This window comes from Natator depressus, chromosome 12, assembly GCF_965152275.1.
Source record: "Natator depressus isolate rNatDep1 chromosome 12, rNatDep2.hap1, whole genome shotgun sequence".
NCBI lineage: Eukaryota > Metazoa > Chordata > Testudines > Cheloniidae > Natator > Natator depressus.
Genome location: NC_134245.1, coordinates 37,787,711 through 37,809,077, shown reverse-complemented (window position 1 = coordinate 37,809,077; position 21,367 = coordinate 37,787,711). Strand labels below are relative to the sequence as shown.

General features: G+C 47.1%; 1 protein-coding gene across 4 annotated transcripts in view; it reads left to right on the top strand.

Annotated features, from left to right (window-relative positions):
• KLHDC4 (kelch domain containing 4) overlaps nucleotides 1-17,170 on the top strand; it is a 44,127-nt gene extending 26,957 nt beyond the window's left edge. Inside the window, exons 8-12 of one of the 4 annotated variants that reach the window (XM_074968872.1) lie at nucleotides 5,178-5,280; nucleotides 8,061-8,269; nucleotides 9,332-9,740; nucleotides 15,670-15,792; nucleotides 16,635-17,170. In XM_074968872.1, coding sequence (XP_074824973.1) covers nucleotides 5,178-5,280; nucleotides 8,061-8,269; nucleotides 9,332-9,740; nucleotides 15,670-15,792; nucleotides 16,635-16,810 — 1,020 coding nt within the window. In that variant the 3' untranslated portion in view covers nucleotides 16,811-17,170. Of the gene's footprint in view, nucleotides 1-5,177; nucleotides 5,281-8,060; nucleotides 8,270-9,331; nucleotides 9,741-15,669; nucleotides 15,793-16,535 lie in introns of all 4 variants that reach the window. The other 3 variants (XM_074968874.1, XM_074968875.1, XM_074968873.1) reach the window with 3 other exon arrangements.
• Nucleotides 17,171-21,367: the final 4,197 nt, after the last annotated feature.

The following is a 21,367-nucleotide window of genomic DNA, read 5'->3' as shown; positions in this document are numbered from 1 at the left end:
CATGGTGTTCCTCTATTCAGGTGTATTCTAGCAAATGTTCTCTTTCATTTTCATGCAGGCTGAAAATAGCAGGGGCTACTTCTTTGGCTGCTGTCATCCTCATGCCTCGAAAAGTAATTTAAAGGGATCTTATCAGCTATTTCTGGTTATATAAAAAAAATCCCGTTGGATAATTTATATTCATTCTTCACCCACTGATATTAGTTTTAAGACATTCCCATTTTTGGGGCTTTCTTTTTTTTGTGTGTCAGAGAACGAGAGCTCTGCAGCTCCCGCATCTGGGGCTGTTTAAAGTAATGAGAGTGTGCTATTGCTAGGCAACCTTAGCAGAGTGTGCCTGACTAGAACTCTGAATGCAGCTAGGGGGACGTCAGGAAGCTATATTGCTACACCTCGCCTGTGAAAATTGGCTAGAAACCGCATTAGGGCACCTTGTGGGGGAGATCTTTTGAATGCACCAAAGTGTGCCATAGGGCATTTTAAGGGGTAGCTTTCTAATGCCTCTTTTTAAAAAGCAGATTTGGTTAGGCTCTCACTTGCTGAAATGCTTACAGGGATGAAATGTGATTGTCATCAGTTGCTGAGTCTCGTGAATATCAAAAGGTTCTGTCCCACATCCTGGCCAAGACTCCTGTGGGTTGAACTTTCAACAATAGTCTTTGATTTTCCCCTTGAAATCAATTAAGACAGAGTTGAGTTTCAGTGAGTTCACTGTAGAGTGCCCTGAATTCTTATCCCGGCTGTAAACACTGTGACCAAGCAACTTAATCACTCTGTGCCTCAGTTTCCCCTTCTGTCAAAGGGAGATGAAACTCTTACATTAGGGCTGAGGTGAGTATTCATTAGTGAAAGCTTGCAAAGAACTTAGAATTTGGAAAGGACTCATATTTATGAATTGTAGATGCAAACAATATAAGGTAGAGATCTAACACTCTGAGTTGTGCTTGCAAAACAAGGAATTGGATGCCAACATTATCTAATGGTGTGGGTGGGAAATTAGAGTGAGTGTGGAAGCCCCTTTAAAAATGTGGACCTCTGTGTGATAAGGAAGGTGCTTAATATTGCCAGGTCAGAGGGTAACTGTATGTTTCTCTTGAATGATAGTGCTTTGGAATCTTGCTTGGTCTCTGTGCATTTAAACAGCGATTTGAAAGTGTGTGTGTGAGAGAGAGGCATCTCTTTGAAAACAAGGAATTGTAACTCCCACTCCACCTCATCGATTTTTTTCAGTCCATGAAGCATTATCACGTTTCATACACAGTATGTTTACTACAGGGAGCCACATGGTTTTCAGATGAGAAATAATGCAATTCTTCCTCATGGCCCTTATGATATTGGAGCAGACAGCACTCGGAACACGTAATTTCCCTCCCCCCCCGGCACTGTTCAGATTGTTGTGCTTAACAGCTGTGCTGTTAGCAGATCTACACCCCTCATCGTTATGTGCCCCCTACACATGCGCGCACACGCTCTTGTGCTCCTATGTGAAAAAAACAGCCAGAATATAGCTTGGATTGTAGGGAAAACAACAACATGAATGCTTTATTGTAATTAGATGCTGATGTGGACACATACAGTGTTAATTGAATTGGTATTTGCAGGGTGTTTCCTTGAAGGGAACATTTTCTCTCTCTTGCTTTTTTGGGTTTGTTTTTCCACTGGAAGCTCCTCCCAGGGAGATGGTTACTAGACTGTCCAAAGCAGGATGCTCCCAGCTTTCTGCATGCTGATACCTGCAGCACAGAGCTCCTCTAATTGCACCCAAGAAATATACACCAAGTCAGAAATGTGCTATGTTGCTTGTTTTTGTTTTGTTTTCTTTTTTCTGTCTTAATAAGAGCCGATGTGGACATAAAGAGCTCGTGCTGTTTCCCTCTTTCTCCCAAGATACAAATGTCATCGATGTTTGTTCTTACAGAGTTTCTGCTCTCAGCATCCCAAAGCTCCTACCTGGCTCAGCTCAAGTTCTGCAGCAGGATTAATGGCTACTGTGTTTGGGGCTGGATGCTTGTTGTATATAGAGCACTGCAGCCAACAGGGCACCACCCTGAAGGAGGAGAATACTTCCAGGGCAGTGTTTCCATTCAGTGCACCAACAAAATGTGGCACTTCTGGCAAATGATACAATTTCTGGTGTGCTGTCTGAGCACCAGGGCATGTGATAGCCAAGAAGAGGTTCGGATGCCAAGTGTACACCTGTATTTCTTGGGAGACTTCTACTGTTGTGCTGAAATTCAAGGTAGGGGACACTAAGGCCTTCTGAATCCAGAGCATAGTGCATTTCTTGGACAGGAATTCTGAAACACCTGGGAGCGACCAATTTCTTTATTCTCACGCAGTTATTCAGGCGCAGGGGATGTAGTAGCAGACAAAATACTTGCTGTTCAGCACCTGGAATCAAGGCTCAAATCTGTCTTGAGGATCTGCATGAGTTTGCAGACAGGAGCTTATGCCCCATAACCACCCTGGGTGGGATTTTTCAGATCACTAATTCTGCTCCCATTGACATCCGTGGTAAAACTCTCACCACAGAGTTCAGCCTGTGCCGAGTGCTTTGAAAATCCCAGCCCATGTGTAAATTGACATTGCCTGCTCTGAAGAGGCCAGGGGCCAAGTTGGGGCTGGAGACTGATCTACTCCTCGCTGTTGGAGGGAGTGCCTCCTCTGGCCTTTGGGCGGAGGTTCAGCTGGCCACTGCTGTGAGACTGTAATGTGTGTGTAACAAAGCCGGATTGCAGTGCGTATTGCTGTCTTTCCTTTCACCCTTGGGGACACTAATACTCACCCATAGTTTAAAAAAATACAGACCCTGTTTAGAAATCAAGGCACCAGCACTGTTTCCACTGGAGTCAGTGGGAGCCGAATCATGATCAAAGGCTGTTAGCACTCTTCTGCATCCCAGGGACTCCTCTGGGCCTCTTTGGTGGGGTGGGATGGGATGCCATTTCCAACAAAAGTGCTCTTGGGAGTCTCTTGCGGTAGAGGGAGAGGTGGCAAAATCCCAGTATCCCAACAGCGGTGAGAATTCTGAGGACAGGAGCTAAAACAATGATTCTCTCACCCACATGCAAAATGTTTTTCTCTAATACTTCAGGGGAAGAACAGGGATGCATTGAGCTAAGATACCGCAGTTCAAGCTGTCCTCTTGGTCTAGAGCTGATTGATGTCAATGGAAAGACTTTCATTCGTTTCAGTGGCATTCGCATCGGCCCCTTAGAGTCAAATTCCGCCTACGGGTACGTGTGAGGCTCCCACTGAATTCAGCGGGAGCTGGTGTGGATAGACCTGAGGGCAGAATTTGGCATTCTGGTTTTTAAAAACCATCCTCCATCTTCCTTCAAACAACCTGCCAGAGCTCATCCCACTTCTCCCACCAGCTGCCCTGAATCTCTCCACACCATCCTTGCAGCCTCCCTGTGCACTCCATCTCCCATTTCAAACCTCATCTGGAAACATGTCCTGCCTCCCTTTCCTCTGTCTCTTCCTTTCTCTTTCCTCTCTCCCATTAGTTTAACATTTGACCCTATAACAATAATCATACTATAATATACTATTATGAATATATTGTTGTTGTTGTAACTGTCTCATTGAACTCACGTACGTACCTGTGTGAGGAACAAATATTTGATACTGGGCTTTTCAGTAGAAAGGGGTAGCACAATCCAATGGCTGGAAATTGAAGCTGGACAAATTCAGACTGGAAATAAGATGTACTTTTTACAGTGAGGGTAATTGACCATTAGAACAATTTACCAAGGGTCGTGGTGGATTTTCCATCGCTGACAATTTTAAAATCAAGATTGGATGTTTTTCTAAAAGATCTGCTGTAAGAGTTATTTGGGGGAAGTTCTCTTTCCCATGTTCTACACAAAGTCAGACTATGATCACAATGGTCCCTCCTGTCTTTGGGATTCTATGAATCTGAGTATGTTTTGTATGCAAGATGCTGTATGAGATGGAGTTGTGTTGTGTTCTCTGAGACGGGCCGGAGTCAACATCCTATATCTGAACACTCCTGAATTTTAGACCAGACCATCCTGGCCTGGGCCCACTTCCCATTGCGCTCCATGGACTCAGTTTGCAGAATTAATCTGCTGCGTGCAGAATGTTGAATGCCACCACTGCTGGGGGGACGAGAAGTGGGAGCTCAAACTGAGGGATGGGTGGCTAATGACATTATTAAGAGACCTCCCACGGTGGCATTGCATACTGCTACCTTCAAATAACACGTGGTGCTATGAGCACTGAAGTACAGGAATTCATAGGATAAGAAACAAAAGTGGGGGAGTAGAATGGCATTTAAAACCTTGCATCTAATTACATCTGCTGAGGCCTGGTCCTGCTCGCACTGTAGTTGGTGGGAGTTTTGCTGCTGTCTTCAGTGAGACCGGGATTGGGCCCCTTGTTTTATTCTGTTTAACAGAGAAAGCCAAAGGCTCCCAGGACCTCTGAACGCTTACAGTGACAAACGTAGTCAAGGTGCAGCACGCAGAAGGCTGTCCTCACATCAGGTCCTGTTATAACTGGCCGTGGCCATGTAGGGGATCTGAGTGATCATGTGGCAGCTGTAATTAAGCATGACCCGGGAGAGCAATAATGGAAGTTCAGGGGAACTTGAACCATACAGTGATAATACTTTCAGCTTCTGCTGTGTCTTCTGACTCAGAATCCGAAAGCACCTTACAAACGCTGGTGAATTTAGGGTCATGACACCCCTGTGCAATAGGTGTCATTGTCCCAATTTCACATATGGGGAAACTGAGGCACGGAGCTTGTAACTTGCCTGAGAGTCTCTCAGGAAGTCTGTGGAATATTAGGGAATAGATCTTGGGTTTCTTGATGCCACAGTAATGCCCTTCCTTCTCTCTTTATAAAATTTGTCACTACCACTTAAAGCTACTTCCTTCTTGTTGTCTCTGTCTTGCATGACAAGTGCCTCCCTGGGAAGGAAGTCATTGAAGTCATTGAGCAAGTTAGTTAAAGGCTGGGATGCACGGATACTGGGCCTGATTGGCTACTGTCTTGGCCCTTGTGTTGTCAGTGACAGCTGTGAAAACTGGGTGTAAAGTGCTACAGGTCTGGGCAGATGACTGCCAGATGCAAGGCCACAGAGAATCAGGTTTGCTGGGCCATTGCAATGTGTTTCATTTTGTTTTTTATCCTTCTCCTCTTTGCAGAGAATTAAGAAAGATGTTGACAAAGGCACCCTGCACACTGACATGTTCCTGCTGAAGGCTGAAGGCGTGGGCAAGGAGGAAGGTGGATTGCCACACAGTGACTGTAAGAGGGAACAGGGCCGGGTTGTGGTTGATGCTGAGACACTTTAATATGCCAATCCTCTTTCCTTCTGCATGATAATTTAAAGAAAAAAAAGAAAAATACCCAGAATGAAATTTCACCAATTATGAAAACCACCACGTCGCTAGATCTGCCTTGATGCTAAGCGGACCAGATGGACCGCTTCCCCAGGACAAGTTGATTTGAATTTCTCTTCTTTCCAGGAGCAGCTAGAGGATTTGTATCAGGATTCTTGCTTAAAAATGGAAAATACAAGTTGAATGGGAGGATGAGATGAATTACTCCCCTTCCTTGGGTGATACGTGGGGCTTTTAGGGACAAACCTTTCCCCCACCCATGCATGCAGGCAGCTTTGTAGAGGACAATGGAAAAGGAATTCTTATGCTGAATAGCCATGGGTGCCTCTGTTCCTGTGGCCCCAAAGCCGCAGTAGATTCCAAAACTGCTGTGCCCCTTCTCTGTAAGGGATTGATCCTATGGCAGGCTTGCCCTCCCCTATGCCTGTTACCCCACATGCCAGTGGCATGGCAATCCTTGCAGGGATGGGATCTCTGGCGCAGGGATGGGATCTCTGGCACAGAGAGGACGTGTGATCTTTGTGCAGGTTCCTCCAGTGCTGCCCATCTCCAAGCAGTGGAACCAGACTGGGTCACTAATGTTCACAGACTTGCAGGACCGTAGGAGCAGTACAGGATTTACTCCTTTAAAGCACATTGTTGACGTACAGGACAGAAACAGAGTAACTTAGTCAGTGAAATAGCAAAGCTGGGATTGGAGCAGAGAAAGGATCGAATGATGCTAGGGCTGCTGGTTTCCAGTTCAGCTGAGGAAGGGAAATGCAGTAGGGTGTGTCATTGCTACTCCTTGCTGCGGTGCCTCTGCGCACAAGCCAAATACTAATATAGGTTTTGGAGCTGTGATTAGTACTAGCTGTGAAGTGTATGTAGGGAGTGTGAGATAGCCGGCCCAGTGGGTTTGGGTTAGGACTAGGGCTGAGTTTGAGATCTGGCTCAGATCTGAGTTTAGGACTGAATCCAAAGTTCTCCAGTGTTCTGTGACATACAGATTTGGTTCTGACTCAGCTCCAGGTAGCAATGTTTGCCTTCAGATCTGGCTCTGGATCCAGCCTCCATCACAATGGGGTAGGGAGGTCCATTGCTATGGTTCAAGCCTGCCTCTGGTTAGGCCACACTTTCAAGTCCTGGAGACCAAAGTGTAAGCTAGCTCTTGTCCTCATGGTGTTGGGTTTGGTGATTGCTCTTCTGAGTTTTCATTTGTGCACGCAATAAAACCCCTGTGCAGTTTTTCCCAGTTGTCATTCTCTGCCCACAGGGAGGCTTAGGCCTAGACTAGTTGAGGGGAAGGGAAGGGCTGTGTTCGAGTTAGAACTGGCATGCATGTGCTCCCAGGCTGCCCACCTCACAGGCTGCTGGGGTTCGGGGCAGCTCTGAGCCTCTGAAAAGTTTCATTCAGGTCAAACCAAAATGTTGTTGGGATTTTTTTTCTGAAAACAAAATTTTGGAATGTCCGTTCCCCAGAACAGTATATGTACAGCTCTGAAAACCTGGCCCTCGCTTGCTTTCTTGTGGATACAGGATCTGTGCCCTGTGCATACAGGGTGAATGACTCATGTATCTAGTAGGTGTTTCCCATCTCTACCTACTATGATCTTTCCTGTTTAATATCCACTAGCCACTGTGTTTATAACCAAATGAGTAAGCTGGATAGCGTTGTCAGTTTGACAAGTCAAGGCTTAATTCTTCCTCTGCGCATCTTTCAGCAATTGTCAGCTGGCCGGTCCCAGTATGAACCCTGTTCTCTCCTCAAACACACAGATTAGGCATGTTACTCTTCAGTGACCCACGGCTGTATTCTGTTTTGCATGGCTACCAATGCCCACTCAATCCTATATAGGCTATGGCATTTGCGTCTTGCATTTCAGAGCTGGAATGGAGCTGCTAAAAATTTGGGTTAGAAAGGTTTGGAGCGGGAGGACTTGGAATGCAGGCTATTTTCCACCCTGGGGTACTGCTTTTAAGTGTGACCTGAAGTCTCTGTTGAGTGAGCCTGGTATTCTTTCCTGGAGGACTAAAGCACTTAAAAGGCAACATAGACTCTGGCAACATAGGCCCTGTCTGCTGGTAGAAGAGACCCGGGAAAGGTACCAGAATGAGGCATGCTTCCCAATCATCCCTAGAGACAGCTTTTTTTGTATTCCATGGCTAATCCCTTACTTGCTATGCACTCTGTGGGGTAAAGTTTGCATTGTGGCCGCTTATGGCATTCTAGGCCTGCAAATAAACAGAGGAATTAAGTCCGACTTTGCCAATGTATTACCTGTGCTATGAACAGAAATATGAGCTCCTCCCTTCGTTAAACACACACGTGCTTTTCATGATTTCCGTCTTCCTCCCGCCCCGCTCTGAAAAGCATATCTCAAAGATGGCTTTCTGTATTAAAGAGCAGATGTACAATTTTTATTTGCATACACAATAGCTTTCTAAGGGTAAAGAATGGAAAATGGAACATATGGATTAGCTGGGTGATTAAACTGGCAAATGCAAATCGTTATGATTAACATTATTTAAAGAAATTGTTGAAGACACTGTGAAATATCTAAGGAAACCAAAATAGGTCAATGAGACACTTGCTGATATTGCTATAGAATTGAAGGGCCTTTGACGTTTTGAAGCAGCTGGAATTTTCAGCCACCCACTGTGTGAATTGACTTTCTTTGTTTCCTTCTCTTTTTCCATTACCAGACAAGTGGGTATGGAATCGGCTTAGCCCATCAGGTGTGAAACCCACTCCCAGGTCTGGCTTCTCTGTGGCAATAGGCCCCAATAACCGGTCCCTTCTCTTCGGAGGTGTGCATGATGAAGAAGAGGAAGAGTGCATTGAAGGAGACTTCTTCAGTGATATTTATTTTTATGATATGGGAAAGAACCGCTGGTTTCCTGGACAGCTAAAGGTATTGGAAAAATATATACAATAATCCTCCCTTTTTATCTTAGGCCATGGAATCTGAAGCTTCTCTGATTTATGACTTCGTTATGGTTTTAAATCTAATTCTGTTCAGAGTATAGCTACACATCACAACTTCTTTGCATATTTGTTACACTGAGGGAGCTATCTCATTATAGAATCCTTGTGGAAACAAAGAACTGTAGCTTTTATCTCAATGTAGCTAGTCAAGGTGAACTCCAGGATATAGAGAGATACGGTTGAGCTGGACTAGTTACATTGAGGTAAAAACCACAATGGTGGATTTCACAGTGAGATAACTAACATGATATAAAAACATGCCTCTTTTTGCAGTGAAAACATAGTGTTTAGCTGGCTGATGAAGGGGGAGATTGAATGTTAAACCTTCAGAGTTGTCGCCCCAGATTTTTGGCATTACTCCAACCGTTTTCAAGGAGTAAACGAGGTCCAGATGACCTGACTCAACTTCCTTGCCCTGACCCCAGTGCTTCTTAGTCTGTTCTGAAAGAGGGAAAATCAGTCACTTAACAACAGGCAAAGCTTCATGAGAAAGTTTGCTTCTGATTTCCTGGCAAACTGTTTTCCAGCCCTTTGGTACAGCACTCTGAAAGACCTGGAGTTCTTCCCACTAATGTGCTGTAATTTAGCACTCAGTAACTGTGTTTTGATTTCTCACAGTGGTGGGTCAATGCCATTTTGCGCCAACCACAAACTAGTGAGGTCTCTGTGTGTATGTGTGAGTGAGTGTGCTGTGTTTTTCCTGCCCCAGCATACACTTCTGTATTAATAGAAGCAACAATTGCACACCACAGATTTTCCTGTTGGTCATGTCACAGCTAGTAGAGCAGTCACTGTTTGGTTGAAGCATGTGCCCATCTTCTGAGAATTATGGCACCAACAAACCTTAACTGAATCCCCAAATTGCATTTAAGTGCATTGTGTTCACCACTGTATGGCATGTTAGCCATGCTGTACATCAGTGTTGTTCAGATTCACAGTTGTGTACAGTATTCTCTGACTGCTTTTCTAATGTGCTTCCTATCAATAGGGACCTAAATCTGAAAAGAAGAAACGTAGGCGAGGCAAAAAGGCTGAGGCAGAGGGTGCTGGGGATGGAGAGGCAGAGGGCCAGTACCCTCAGGGCCCCGTGGAGATCGTCAAAGAAGTGGTGGCAGAGGATGGGACCGTCATGACGATCAAGCAGGTGGTCTCTGCCCCTGAAGTGGAGCTGGAGAGGTCCGAATCGGAAGACGAAGAGGAGGCCGGTGATGAAGCCTCCGGCCAGCAGGTGGAGCCATGCCCACGTTCAAACGCTATGCTGGCAGTGAAGCACGGGGTTCTCTACGTCTACGGGGGAATGTTCGAGGTGGGGGACCGCCAGTTCACCCTCAACGACCTCTATAGCATCGACCTCCACAAGATGGAGGAATGGAAGGTGCTGGTGGAGATGGATCCAAGTAAGTTACGGTCGCGGGTTAATCCTTTCCTGTGCATTTCAGGCAGTTAGAATACTCAGCGCGGGCATCCACTCCGCATGCCCAGCCCTATAAGCACCATCTCCAGCAGGTACGGCACCTGCACCTCCCAAGAGGGCGACTGGGCAGGTGGGGTTTTCAGCAGCACCATGAAAAAATGGAGTGGCTTTCTCCATAGCTGAAATTAACCCTTCGAACGCTGGCATTTTCCAGAGAGACAGTAGCTTGGGAGGGTACAAATCCATGGGCACCAAGGTACTTCACAGTTATTGCCATGCTGCATGCTTGGGCTGCTCAGGACTTTGTGGTGAGGGTAGGGACAGAACTCAGATCCTCCTGCTTTGAAGACGCATGCCCATAATATTTAAACTGAAGGAGAATCCCTGTTAGCTGATATCAATATAAGTCCTTTGGTGCATGGGTATGTAGTTCTGATTCTATTCAGCAGAGGGCAGTGGTTTGCAAACACATGTGTAATTGTGCACACACACCAGTTAATTACAATATTTATACCACAGACAGTAGGTAGTGGTGATAGCCAGGTGACTAACTGCATTTATCTTGCTCCTTTAATCCCACCTGCACTCTGCCCCTTACTTCATTTCCCGAAAGACACATTCTAAAGTTCTAAACCTCTGAGCCGTTCTCAGATCGCTGCCATCTGCCTCCCACAGAACATTTCTTTCTCAGCCTCCCTCCCAAATATGTGCCGTTTAAGGGTGCCGGACGGACAAAACTCATTCCTGGACTAGCTGCTAGTTTAAGATCCAATATCCCATGAAGCATCAGAGCAAAAAAAGAAGGGGAATTGTGAATAATCTCACTGTCCAACATGATATACTTCATTTTATGATATCAGGATAGCAGGATATCGCACCTTAAAATCACAGCATTGTCATGTGCAAATAATGCTATTTTAGATCATGTTGTAGAGGTTTCTAAACTGTTTTATTGAAAGTTTTTTCTCTCCCCTCGTGGGCTGTACAGCTGGACTTCTGAAACTAGGGAGCTGATCTTTGGAGGGCTACAAACAATATCAGTTAAAAAGAAGTGTTCAAATTCTTGAAATCACTGTAGAAATAGTTCTTAAGTCAGATATTGTGGCATGAACAGAACGCATGGTGCTGTGTGCTATATGGATTCCATTGGCGTGGGTGTGGAATGGCTGTATTGCTCATGAGTGGAGAAGCCCGGAGTAAAACCTTTACCCCATAGCTCATCGTTCTGTCTAGGGTACTTACACCAGCCCGTTGTATTAATGTAGATGGAATAAGTGGTCCTACGGTGTTAACGGAACCTAATCACTGTCCAACATTAAATGGCCTTAAACAAAGTTCAGGGTTTGCTATACAGAGACTTCAGCCTCCTTAGGACCATGGCAAACAAATCCTTTTAACCTCTTATTAAAGATACCGAAAAGACAGAAAAAGAGTTCAAGCTTTTAAAATGTAAAGTGTTCACTAAGGCTTTCATTTTAATAACATCCCTTGTTCCTTTTGCCTTTAGCTGGGGAGAGTTTTAAAAAGAAAAAAAACCCTTGTCTGACAGTCTCTTAGATGGGATCAAAGATGGTAATAACTGTCCGATGGAGGAAAAAGAGAAGTTAGTTGAGTGGAGCTGGAGCTGTTGCTGCTGTTGTTGCTGTTAAAGTCCGATCCCGTTTCATCCCAGGTGGCGTTTGGGATTCAGCTATAGCCAGGAAAGGTGGTGGTGTCACCTCGGTTTTTCTCTCTGGCCTGGTCTGGTCAGAGCATCTCTCAGGATTAGGACAAGGAAGGTCCGGGGTCCTAGGAGACAGTGGGGGTAGCAGCCGTAATAGTGAAGCTCCCTCCAGTAGTCAGTTTTTCTCCCAAAGACTCCTCCTTCAAGGACCCCAAAAGGAGTGGTGGGTGAAATAGCCCATACCCCTCATCACTTTGTCCACCAGTTAGGCCTCGTTTCCAAAATACCAATTTTGGTTCACTGATTTCCAGTCTTTCACTTCCCTTGTTCACCAGGCATGATCTTAACACAGCCCTTGTGGTCTTTTTGTTTGGACTAGTGCAGTTCTTCTGTCTCCCATTCATGCCTTTTCCCATCAACATCTCTCGTTAGAGGTCGTTGTGACATCTTATTGACTTTCACATACATTTTACGGTTGAACTCACAATTAGGGTCAATTTTTAGGCCCAGTTATCACAACAGGCTCCAAAGGCCATAATATGTGAGCGCTTCACGGTCTTTTAATATGTTGGTCCGCACAGCACCCAGAAGGCAGAGCAGGGCTACCATCTCCATTTTATAGGTGGGGTACCAAGGCACAGAGGGTACACCTCCACAGCGAAAAACCCCCACGGCAGTGAGTCTCCGAGCCCAGGTCTACAGAGTCGGGCCTCCGAGGCTTGCACTATGGTGCTAAAAATAGCTATTAGATGTTCTGCTTCACGGTTTGAAACCCACCCCTCTCCCCAGGCTTCAGAGCCCAGAGATCCAGCCTGAGCCAGAATGTCCACAAGTGTATTTTTAGCGCTGTAGCATGATCCCCGTGAGCCCGAGTCTGTAGACCCAGGCTATGGGACTCGCTGCTGTGGGGGTTTTTTGGCTGTGAAGATGAACCCTGAGGGTATGTCTACACTGCAATTACACATCTGCTGCTGGCCCATGCCAGCTGACTCAGGCTAAGAGGCTCAGGCTAACAGGCTGTTTAATTGTGGTGTAGAGGCTGCGAGACCCTCCCACCTCGCAGGGCCCTAGAGCCCAGATTCTAGCCTGAGCCTGGACATCTACACTGCAGTTAAACAGCCTGAGCCTGCGATCCTGAGGTCAGCTGGCACAGGCCAGCAGAGGGTTTTTAATTGCAGCGTGGACATACCCTGAGAGGCTAAGTGACTTGCCCAAGGTCACACAGGAAGACTGTGGTGGAGCATGGACTGGAACCAAGTTTTCCCAAGTCCTAACTACTACATTATCCTTCCTCTCACTCATTGTGTATTCACATGCAGTCTCCAAACTAGCCATTTGTCATTCCTGTCTTTGGAGGGAAGTGAGTGGGGCGAGAGAGGAAACAGCATCCTCACTTCACAAATGAAGAAATTAAGTCAGTTGAGGTTAAGTGATTTGCCTAAGTCCACAGTGAAAGTCTGTGGCACGCATAGGGTTTAGAATTCAAGGGTTCCTGACTCCCTCTCCTGTGCTCCGGCCACTATGCTGTGCACCAATCATGATGATGATAGAGCAGGTTTGTTTTTTCTCCCAGACAGGCAGACTGGAACAGCTCTGACATAAAATCCTGTTCTCAGCCACAGTCTGAGTTCATGCACATGGCATGGGTCTCTGCATCCAGTGTCCTGCCCGCTTTCAATCTCAAACTAGAGTTCACCTGCACAGCACCTGATACTTTAAGGACAGTCAGAGTTAGCCTTTTTCCAGCACTAATGGTAACTGGGGACAAATCTCACCTAAGCCTACAGTCTTTCAGTAATGGTCTATTTCGGGCCACACGGAAACAGGTGAATCATTGCAGAGCAGATTTCAGGTGGGGCCGTATTCTTTAGATTGCTGGCAGCAGGCTCCCTTTACACGCAGCAGAACTAAATTTGGCATAGATTAATCCATACAAGAACCTTCCCTGGCCTCATGACCTCCAGTCGACTGGCCTTATTTATTGTGGGAATCACAAATTCTTCCCTTAATCCCCTCTAAAGGAATCAGGTGACCCCCTGGCCCGGGAAAGGGACAAAGCCCAGAGGAGGAGGGGCTGGAGGGAGTTTCAGTTTGGGGCTGGCTGGGACATGGAGTGAAGTGCAGACGTGGTTGTCTGGCTCACTGGCCCCAAAATGGACCCAGCTGAGGGGTCCGGTTCTCTGCACCTACAAGCTCTGTGTTAGACCATGTTCCTGTCGTCTAATAAACCTCTGTTTTACTGGCTGGCTGAGAGTCACATCTGACTGCGGAGTTGGGGGGCAGGACCCTCTGGCTTCCCCAGGAGCCCCGCCTGAGCGGACTCGCTGTGGGAACCGCACGGAGGGGCAGAGGATGCTGAATGCTCCGAGGTCAGACCCAGGAAGGTGGAAGCTGTGTGAGCTTTGTGTCCTGCAGACAGTCTGCTCACAGAAAGGAGACTTCCCCAGAGTCCTGACTGGCTTCATGGGGAGCAGCTCCAGAGCATCGCCCAGGGACTCCCTGACAACTGGTTTACGGCCTCTCCTAATGGTACTGCATTGTGCCCTGAGTGTTTTTGTGTAAAAGCGGATTTTGCCTAGGGTGAATGCAGGGAGGATAAAGAATTTGGGAAATCTTATGACCCAAGTCTGCTCGCTTCCTATTGGAAGTGGTACTCCACAGCCAGAAATAAAGGGGCTTCCACTTCAAGTGAGCTGTGAGGAGGTGATAAAATCATCAATGGGGTCACTTTGAAGTCAGCAGAATGGACAAGAATTGAGCACATTTCAGTATACAGATGTGGTGTAGAGGCTGTGACCCTCCCACCTCGCAGGGAATATACCTTTCAGATGTGTCACAATGACCAGCGTGAAGCAGGGTATTCCACACCTGATTGTCTGACACCCTAGCCTAGACCCCCCTCCCCCCCCGCTTTCAGAGCTCATTGCCGCTTGCTTTCCCTGCCACTAACCGTGGCATCTCCTGCGCACCACCAAAGGGATCTGGAGGTCCAGATTTTCAGGGTAGCTTTGCAAGCATGTTGTCTGTCGGTTATTCTCTAGGAGTGGGGCAGTGTCTGGCAGGCGATACTGACTGAGGCTTCTCTGCATGGTGTCTGGAAAGTCAATCCAGGTCTTTCCCCTAATGAATCCACCTACAGCATGTTCACTCCGAGCTTTCACTTAAATCCACCTCAGTACCCACGGCCCTCAGAGAGGCCAGAACCACTGATGATGCTTCCCTGTGCTCCCAGTCAAATGGATTCAGAAATGCTCCCGAGGGTAAAGCTTTAAAAGCCAGGTCCTTGGTTCTCACTGAATATCTTTTGGCATGTGATTTTGAGGTGAGTTTAGAGAACAGGTTTTCTGGTAATGCTGTCTCTTCACCCCCCTCCCATTTTCACATCTGTATAACGAGATAATCTTCCCCCTACCCCTCTCTCTCTCCTCTCCCTCAATGGCCTTGTTGTGCAGCTCCATAGCTTCCTGTGTTCGCTCAGAGCCTCTTTGTGCTGCTCTTGTGTGGATGAGGACGGGAAATAGGCTGTAGGAGGGAAACTGGGAGCATGGAAGCTGAGCCCTTGAATTCCCATCCCACATGGCATTGCACAGTATTGTCAGCATTCTCATTTATTCATATGCATTTATTATTGGTAGAGCAGCCAGCATTGTTTGAGGTGCATTTGTGAAGGCAAGCCTCATGCCCTGAGGAGCTAAATGAGACTGTGGGACAGGCGCCTATCGTATTTCTTCTTATTATTTTTTGTTACTTGTACTATGGTAGCACTTGGAACTTCCAACCAGGATTGAGGCCCCATTGTACTAGGTGCTGTATAGGCATAGCGGAAGACTGTCCATGCTCTGAAGAATTCATGGTTTAAATAGACAAGACAAAGGGTGAGAGGGGAAACTGAGGCACAGATGGAAGAAATGACTTGCCCAAGGTCACACGGCAGATGGCAGAGTGGGAATTGAACGTAGGTATCCTCATTCTTGGTCAACCCAGGCTCTGAACCATGCTGTCTTCCATAGCTGTTATCTGTCATTTTTTTCCCCTTCCGTTTAATGCATGCTTATAAACACTAATCAATAGTTCAGAACTTGGTCTCTCATGGTGGCTGAGCTGCAGAGTGGCTACGTGACGACTGCTCGGTTCAGAAAGACGGGGCACCTGTCTGACTATCTCATTTTCCCCGTAACAATTCCCGCCACCTTAAGAGGGTTTATTGTGTTTTGTTTTTTCATTGTATATGTTTGTTTTACTGTTGAAGAAACTCAAGAGTGGCTGGAAGAGTCCGACTCTGATGAGGAGGGGGATGATGTGGAAGGTGCAGAGGGAGGTGAAGAGGAGGAGGAGGAGGAGGACTCTGATGAAGAAAGTGAAGATGATGAAGGTAATTATGCTAAAAGGAGTGAGAAGAACACATGGATTGGTAGTTGTTTGGGGTGCTTTTAGCCCCACATCTGCAATTTTGGCTGCCTTGCTCCAGTTTGTGATGTTTTCTAGAGGTTTCAGCCTTGTACCTGATTTTATAAAGTGGCTTTAGAATTTGAAACTGTTGTGCTTTATTAGCAACCCAAGCCAGCTTTTAATGACAGGTTGAGCCCACTGGGATTTTCCAGCAATAAGAAGCTACAGGGAATTTAGGAACAGATAGTGGCTCAGTGCTTTTCACCTTCAGGGTACGTTTACAAGTGTCAGTCCTCACTAAACCCTCAGGGAGGGAGGTGGTGTCAGGGGTCAGAAATCCACTGGCTTTGTTGTCCTGTGCTCAGACCACTAATGCCCACCTCTACCTCAGAAAAAGATGCAGGGAGTTTTGCAGGTCAGGGTTGAGGTTCATTGACACAGCTACGCGTGGGCTCAGGGTGGGGAGAGGGCATGTTTCAGATCTGAACGGAGGTATTGGAGATAGCATGTTTGCACTGCACATAAGTCTGTTTGCCTTTCCAACCAGCGCTATTAGTCTTTTAATTTAAAAAGGTAAAAATCCAGCGGCAAGTTGAGCTTTCCAAAAGAAGTCATATTTCCATAGGTACATTCTGTTCCATGTTTGCCTGTGTCCTGAGGAGAAAAACCATTTACCCTAGCTATCGATAGTCTTTAAACTGTCGCATTAAAATATGTTCGCTGCAGCATCGTCTCAACCGGCCTGGCACATGGGCAAGCAGATTGCTTTCATCAGCTGTTTGTGACCTCTCTCTTCCTTTCCGTTTCCCTCCTGTCATGCGCTAGAAGAGGAGCGGCACCCATCTGTTCATCTTGATGAGAAATACACAGACTATCTGCCCAGGACTGAGCAATACTGGATTAAACTAGCCCGCCACAATATGGGCCCTGATGCAAAGGAGAAGAAGGTGGCGAAATTGGCACACGCGATGGCAAAGACTTTTTATGAAGGTTCGGTCTAGATGCGCGTGCTGCTGAGAATGAGCAGTGTGGGTGCAAACACTTCACTGGGACAACAGCCAGTTGAACCAGCCATCTAAACCTGATGTACCTCTTACCTGGTATGTATTGTAGGTTCCAAAGGCCCCTGGCTGCTACACACTGATGTCTTGGGCAGTCCAAGGTTGGCGTGCCTATCTGCTCACAGTATATTTCTGCCATTATCACCCTGTAAACGGGCCTTAGTAAACAGGATTGCTGGCCGGGAATGTGTTCTGCTGAGATTGGAATATACATTGTAATTTTGTTGACAGCTGTTTAAGTTGGCTGCAGACAGACTGCTTAATAGAATCAGAACATCACTTGAGGTTCCTAATGTCCTTCATCTGGCCAGGGGCTGGATATGATTTTTTCTCAGTGCTTTCGTAATAAAGTTGTTTGGTTGAGTTATTTTGTGTGTTCCTTAATTAACCCTCCTAAAATTTAATTCCTTTGCTCTTGCCTTGCAAAAGAAATTTTGGGAGGCCCTCTTTGGATCCACCAGAATCCCCTTAATCACCCCACTGATATCATTGGTTTTTCTTACTGGCAAAACTATCTATAGATCCAATTAAGGCTCAAAAGCAAAGCAGTTCCATTTAGGACCCCTGCAAGTTCACTCCTCTTCAGTTTTAACTAAGATCTCTTTCCTGGTGTGAGTCTCTTGTCCCCAAGTGCTTCGACAGTGTGAAGTGGAAAGCCTCCTGATGGCTAGACTGCTTAGTCACTAATAGTCCTGTTTCTGTACTGGGTTGGCAGTTCTCTTGGTGTCGACAAGAGCTGACCAGGTGGATTGAGGACAGAGGTGGGGCAGTTTTACAAGCCTACAGTTTCTTGGAGGGATCCTCTCTGGAAGGCACCCTCCGTTTCTGAGTATTGTTTTCATGGAGTCCTGCTGTGACCTGCAGCTCTTTATTGGGCAGCCTGTTTTCCTGCTGGGCTGCAGACTCACCTAGCCACGTTTAACTTTTTCTCAGCATCTATTTCTGGAAGAGATTTGGATCTCGAGGGACACTGGGTTATAAATAAAACATAGTATAGAACAGGGAGCTGTATTTTCCAGGGTCTCTCTCTTGCATATGCTCATTTCTAAGGACCTTTCTCCAGCTCTTGCATTTGCCTCCATCTCTGAAGGTTTTATTTTAATTCAGAAATATCAACATAAAAATGCCCAGCATCCCTGGGAGGTTTTTTGAAGGGGGATCCTTCATCTACCTCTTGATGGGTGCCCTGTGTCATTCGCACCACCACGACTTTATAGCAAGGGGACATTCTATCCAGGAAAGGCCTGATGAGAGTAACTATGGAGCTGATGCCATCCCTTAATTATCAGCGGTGTCTGCCTCCCCGCAGAGGATTGAATACACAAGCAAATTCACATCTAGCATAAGCCTTTGGCTCCCCGGAATCTGGCCCTGCTTCCTCGGAAAACTGGGTAAAGGAAGCGGGGTTGAGCTATACGTCTTGGTGTAGTCCGCTCCTCAATACCCTAAAGCACAATCCAGGCCAGCTCAGCGGAAGGGGCACATTGAATGCAGGCCCTCGTCAGTGGCTTGTCAGCTTGGAATGACATTAGCTCTTTGATATGTAATCGGTTGCTTGGTGGCATTATGACTTTATCTGCGACAGCAACGTGTACCAGTGGTAGCTGCCTTGCAGGGTCACCTTTTTGGCTTAATGGTAGCCCTCCCCATGGCGTGAGTGGAGGAGGCTTTGTTTGAAAACCAAAGGAGAGTTAGCCTGGCTCTTGCTTATGGTGCCAGAGGTACAGGCCCAAATCTTGAGGTAGCATGTGGGGTGGAAGCCAAAATTATACACTGGCGGAGATTATATGGCCTATGTTATGCAGGTGGGCAGGCTAGATATTCATAATTGTCCCTTCTAGTCTTAATTCTATGAGTGAACCAAATGTGTCCTCACAAGCTGTCCAACGTACAGTTCCCATCACAGGAATGCCCCATGGAGGGAACAGTGGCCGGGCTCTAGGGTCCTGTTTGGAAGGGCTGCTCAAGCTTGGGTGAGAAACATCAACCACTGAGTGGAGGTGCGGAGTTCTCTGCTGACTCTCACGAGCAGCGGGACTTAGGTGGGTCTCATTCGGTCGCTCACCTTCAGCAGCACTGCACAGCTTAGACCCAGGTCCTCCACGGTATTTAGGCTCCTAACTTCCATTGATTTCACCTTTTGAGATGAAATACCTCTGAGAAGCTGAGCCTTAGAGCTGATCTGAAGTGAAAGCTCTGGACGTAGCCAGCTCAGGTGGGAATTAGGGCCAAGTTTAGGTCGACCTGTTTTCAAGCATGATGAAGTACGGCAATGAGAGTGGCTGACTGGCTTATGAGATGGGAGATGTGGGAGTAAATGCTAAGCCCAGAAGGGGAGAGTACTCAGCGGGCTGAGCCAGCTGTCAGTGGGAGGCTGATAGAGAGAGCCAGTGTTTTGATGCTGGGGCCTATCCACTACCCAAAATCCCCCAGCCTGCTGAGTAGTTAAGACAGAAGCATTTTACAGTGGCTACCATCTGCCAGTGCTGGCATCATGCCAGCCACCCCCATGTCTCTCCAGCTGGGAGGCCAAACGGAATGAGTGGTTGCCGGGAGTTCCAAGAAGGTCTCTGCTACTCGTCTGAGGGGAGAGAGCTACAAATGAAAGTGGCGGCCTTGGTACTGGTGGCTGCAGGGCCCATTGCCGAGGGTCTGCTCCCCCGCATCTTTTGAGCGGGAGTAAAAGCCGCACTTGGCACTGGGGAGAGGACCTTTGTACGCAGTGCTGTCGTCACATTAACCCCTTGCTCCTGCCTCCATGTTAGACACCACCCACTGCCGACGTCCTTGGTGTGGAAGCAGAGCTGTAACTAGACATTTTAGTGCCCGGGGTGAGCATACATATTTTTGCCCCCTGCCATTTTGGGGGGGGGCATTTCTCCACCCCATTTTTCTGCCTTTGCAGCTTTGCACCCTGAGTGGCTGCCCTGCCCTGGTTATGGCCCCGTGTGGAAGGATTAGTTCTGAGATGATAATCAGCCTCAAGCAGTACTTGTGACCTTGTTTGTATTGTTTTGTTTTATTTCTGAGCAACTTGCGAGATGGCCTGAATTTGTGGGTTTCAGTCGGGAATCGCATGTATTCCACAGCAATCCTCTTATCTATTCCTTTAAAAGCTTTTATGAAATTGATACCCAAGACACAGACAGACTCGCCGCTAGAAGGATAATGGAAAACATGATTACCCACTTAGCAGCATGTTGGGGCCAGGAACTGAAACGAGAATGTTGCGAAGTATTTCTAGCAAGGATTGGCTGATGGCAGCAGGAGCAATAGGCATAAGCTATGATCCCTTGACGCAGAGTTGCTCCTTTTTCCAACAGGAGGAGGATGGGTGTAAAACAGGGTGCTCGAATTTTGCCTGACTAAAGGATACATTGGCAACTTTTCAGGTGCTACATCTAATTTGAAAAAAGTATAGAGCAGATTTTGCCCATCTTTAATTAGGTGCAACCTGTAGAGACTACAATTCCCAAAGGGCAGTGCTTCATTTAACCAGAAAGGGCCCAGAGCAAGTGGAGCATTGTAAGCTATGGTGTGTAGGCTCTGTGGGCTTCAGCTGCATGTTGCAATTGATAGTGGCTTGGCTTAAAACATCAGGTTACTTAATGTGCTGGGGGAATTGTGGTTGCTGTTGTCCTAACGGTTCCTGACTTGGCTGCTGTGGATGTTGGGGGTGTGAAGTGCTCAAAACTCCCAAGACCTTCGGTGGGTATCCTCATGCCAAAAATTCTTTGCTCTTCATCCATAGACTATGAAGGAAGGTCATCATCACTGCCCCTGTTGGACACAGCAAGGGGAAGTGAGGCGCTTACAGTCAGTAGAAGTGCTGGAACTCGAACTCAGCTCGCCCGGCTGCCCAACTGAACTGTGGTGCCTCCTGCTTTCTTGAAAAGGGAAATGTCTAACTGCACCCTCTGTGGTAGCCCTCCAGGGCAGCGGCCATATTACAGCTGGCTTGGGCCAGCATATACCACCCCATCAGGAGTGGGGGAGGCGGCATTGTGCTACCCAGAGGCAACCAGACTACCTATGATGGTGGTGGACAGCAGCAGTAAAAAAGGGAAGCACATTGGCAGCTGTATCAGGGAGGGTTCTTTCTCTCATACATCATGCACTCCCTCCAGCCATATCCCTTTAAAAGGGAAGGGCCATGGTGATACCGCTGCCAGCAGGAAGGTGAGGGCCACCACCCCTGTGAGGTGTCTAGTAACTAACAGTGCTGTACACCCAGAGCCCTGGGAGTCTGGCTGTTCCAAGGGCAGGGGTGTGGGGAAAGTGATCCCTCTGCATCTCTTGTGCTCATCCACGTGAGAGCAACCAGGCCTGTTTTGCATGTCAAAATGTTCTACCCTGGGAAACTGTTACCTCTTGGGTTTGGGGAGGGGGACAGGGGCATGAGCATTTTGAATTACTCGCCTACGCCCTTGCTCCCCGAAACAGCCACTGTGCCCAGAGCGTTGCTGTCACCCATAGGCATAACGGAGGGCGTGCGGG